Raw genomic sequence first — 2895 nt, 5'->3', positions numbered from 1 at the left:
TTGTAAAAGCCGAAATTGCGCTGCAAATTGTGGGAACCGGGGAAAAGCGTGCAGGGTGTCCCGCGGCAGTCAGGGGCTGCGCCGCAGGGAGGAGGGGGAGCACCTGGGTGAGGAGCTGGCTGGAAGGCAAGGGCCTGCGTGTGTCAGAGGCATGAATCCCACCTGGGTCCTGGGCGCTTCCAGCGCTGGCTTCACCGGTGTCACCTCCCGGGGGGCTGCCAGGGGCCGCCCCGGGACCGGGACCGTGGGGAGGTAGGTGCCCCAGCCCCGGGACGGCTGAGACCGTGGGGACGCGTCGGGGAGCGGGAGATGCTGGAGCCATCACGGATGGTGCCCATCGTGGGAGTCTGAGCCCGGGGCAAAGGGGTACGCCCGGGCACCTTGGGGCAGAGCAAGAGCTCTGGGTGCTCCCGGGACCCGCTTTCTGTCTCTGGGTCCTTGTGCCACCCTGGGCCTCTGCCACGCCAGTGTAGTGTGTGCTGGGCCATGTGCCGTGTTCAGGGGGTCCTGCGTGGAGGCGCTTTGGGATCCCTGGGCAGAGCCCCTTGTTCAGGGGTTGAGGAAAACCCTTCTGCCACCCACCCCATTGCCTAGTGGGGGCAACGGCTGGGGGGTGTCGGTGCTGTCAATGGCTCCACCGAACCCCCTCCTCTCCCTGTTTCTGTGTCCCGTGCCACGCTGGCGCCACATTCCAGTAGGCCCCGCTCTTGGCAGCCCCTGGGTGCGAGTTGTCCCCTCTCAGTTTGTCTCTGCCCCTGCCAGGATGCACCAACCTCAGAAGAGCTGGAGCAGTTCGCCAAGGACCTCAAGCACAAGCGTATCATGCTGGGCTTCACCCAGGCTGACGTGGGGCTGGCTCTGGGCACCCTCTACGGTAAGGGGCCTCCTGTGAAGGGCCTCATCCCCCCCACACCCGGGGGGAAGGGAGAGGCCTGGGAGGGGGACGGAGCACCTGAGCAATGCAGATCTCTTCTCCTTAACGAGCTGCAAAGCAGGTGGCAAGCACCAGCCCCAGGGCTCCTAGGGCTCCCCAGCCCTGGTTAAGTACTCAAGCTGGAAGGGTTTGATAAGAAGGAATTGGTGTAAAATAGCTACAGCTTCTTGTTGAGGAGTGTTTCAGTGCTTTAAATACCTCCTGAAGCAGCAGGGAGAATGCCTTTCCTGTTCCCCTAGGGACAGGGGATGCTGGAGGGGGGGGATCCTGGGGGGCCGCTGGGGGTGGGAGATGCTCAGGGGCAGGAGCAGTGCGTGATGCCCTGCCGGCCTGTGCAGGGAAGATGTTCAGCCAGACGACCATCTGCCGCTTCGAAGCGCTCCAGCTCAGCTTCAAGAACATGTGCAAGCTGAAGCCGCTGCTGCAGCGCTGGCTCAACGAGGCGGAGAACACGGACAACATGCAAGAGGTATGGGGCTGGGGAGGGCTGGGAGCCGGGGTACTGCATACCAGCAAGCCCTCGAGCTGCAGCTTCTCCTCCATTTTACACGTTTGGGAAAGAGGAGGGGAGCAGCAGGCATCCCATGCCGTTGCAGCATCTTCCTGCCATGGCTTCAGCCTGGCTGTGTGGGGAGCCACTGGGTATCAGCTTTACCACGCTGGGGGGAGCCCAATTTGCCCCACAGACACCTTGTGACAGCTGTGGCAGAGCAACCAGGTCCTGCTGGAGTCTTGGATAAGCTGGAGGTGCAGCCTGCTGCTCCCCGGGGAGCCTGGAGGGGTGTAGGAAGATGTGTCCATTGCCCCTGCACCAGCTACAGGCGGGTGCTGGGACACTGCAAATGGTCCCGGTTGCAATGGGGTGATGCTCAGTGGACAGTCTTGAGACTAAGCCTGTCCCCATCCCTACTAGACCTCTGCAGCCAGCCCCATGTGTGTCCAGAGCGTGCTGGGGACATTGCTAGCCCTGTGGCCAAGGTTGTGGCCTCTCTCTCATTTCCAGATGTGCAATGCGGAGCAAGTGTTGGCCCAAGCCCGGAAGAGAAAACGCAGGACCAGCATTGAGACCAATGTGAAGGGGACGCTGGAGAACTTCTTCCGCAAGTGTGTGAAGCCCAGTCCCCAGGAGATCTCCCAGATTGCTGAGGACCTCAACCTGGACAAAGACGTAAGTTGGGAGGGTTTGCAGTGTGGGTGCCCATACGGCTGCCGTTCCCAAGCACCCATGCCAGGCCAGTTTGATACTGGAAGCCATGGGGGCTGGTAGCCACCATCAGCCTGTTCGAGCCCAGCCCCCAGAGGAGCTGTGCATGGCAGGGAGGGTGCTGTGCAGGCAGGGCAAGGTGCTGTGGAGATGCCACCAATGGAAGGGTCTCCTTGTCCACCCACACAGTGCCAGGGCTTGCCCCCCTCACCCTTCCCTGTCTCCCCCTCCCTCACAGGTGGTCCGGGTCTGGTTCTGCAACCGGCGTCAGAAGGGCAAACGGCTGCTGCTGCCCTTCGGCAACGAGGCGGAGGGGGTGATGTATGACATGAACCAGTCCCTGGTGCCCACTGGCCTGCCCATCCCGGTGACGTCCCAGGGCTACAGCCTGGCGCCCTCCCCTCCTGTCTACATGCCGCCCTTTCACAAAGCTGAGATGTTCCCTCAAGCGCTGCAACCTGGGCTCTCCATGAGCAACAGCAGCCACTGAACCGGGGGCTGCGGGGCCGGCAGCAGTGCCGCCCCGACACTGCGGCTGGGCTGGCTCTCTGGGGGAAGCTTCCACCGTTCGCCCTGAGAAGGCATGGGCACGGCCCCGCTTGTGCTCCCAGGGCCTGCCTGGGTGCTCGCTGGGCTGCCCGAGGGCTTTTGGGGTGCCCTTCCCAGTTACACGAATTTACTGGTCCCAGCAGCATTGGCCCCCCTCTGACCTCTCCTGGGGGGCAGCTGCTCCCACCCCACTGTACCCCACCGAAGC

General features: G+C 63.1%; 1 protein-coding gene across 1 annotated transcript; it reads left to right on the top strand.

The window, feature by feature from the left end:
• The first annotated feature begins 764 nt into the window (after positions 1-764).
• LOC104123980 (POU domain, class 5, transcription factor 3) lies at positions 765-2788 on the top strand. Its single transcript, XM_035891893.1, has 4 exons — positions 765-874; positions 1273-1403; positions 1938-2102; positions 2377-2788. The coding sequence occupies exons 1-4, from the start codon at positions 823-825 to the stop codon at positions 2626-2628; spliced, it is 600 nt and encodes a 199-aa protein (XP_035747786.1). The 5' UTR covers positions 765-822; the 3' UTR covers positions 2629-2788.
• The last annotated feature ends 107 nt before the right edge of the window (positions 2789-2895 follow it).

This window comes from Egretta garzetta, unplaced genomic scaffold (assembly GCF_000687185.1).
Source record: "Egretta garzetta isolate BGI_Z169 unplaced genomic scaffold, ASM68718v1 scaffold143, whole genome shotgun sequence".
NCBI lineage: Eukaryota > Metazoa > Chordata > Aves > Pelecaniformes > Ardeidae > Egretta > Egretta garzetta.
The sequence above is the reverse complement of the archived record's forward strand: the minus strand, read 5'-3'. Positions and strand labels throughout refer to the sequence as shown.

Bases quoted from the DNA above. Each gene is read 5' to 3' on its own strand.
- LOC104123980 (XM_035891893.1), top strand. From the start codon at position 823: ATGCTGGGCTTCACCCAGGCTGACGTGGGGCTGGCTCTGGGCACCCTC. The intron at 875-1,272 runs GTAAGGGGCCTC...CGGCCTGTGCAG, and splicing joins GGCTCTGGGCACCCTCTACG to GGAAGATGTTCAGCCAGACG. The intron at 1,404-1,937 runs GTATGGGGCTGG...TCTCATTTCCAG, and splicing joins ACACGGACAACATGCAAGAG to ATGTGCAATGCGGAGCAAGT.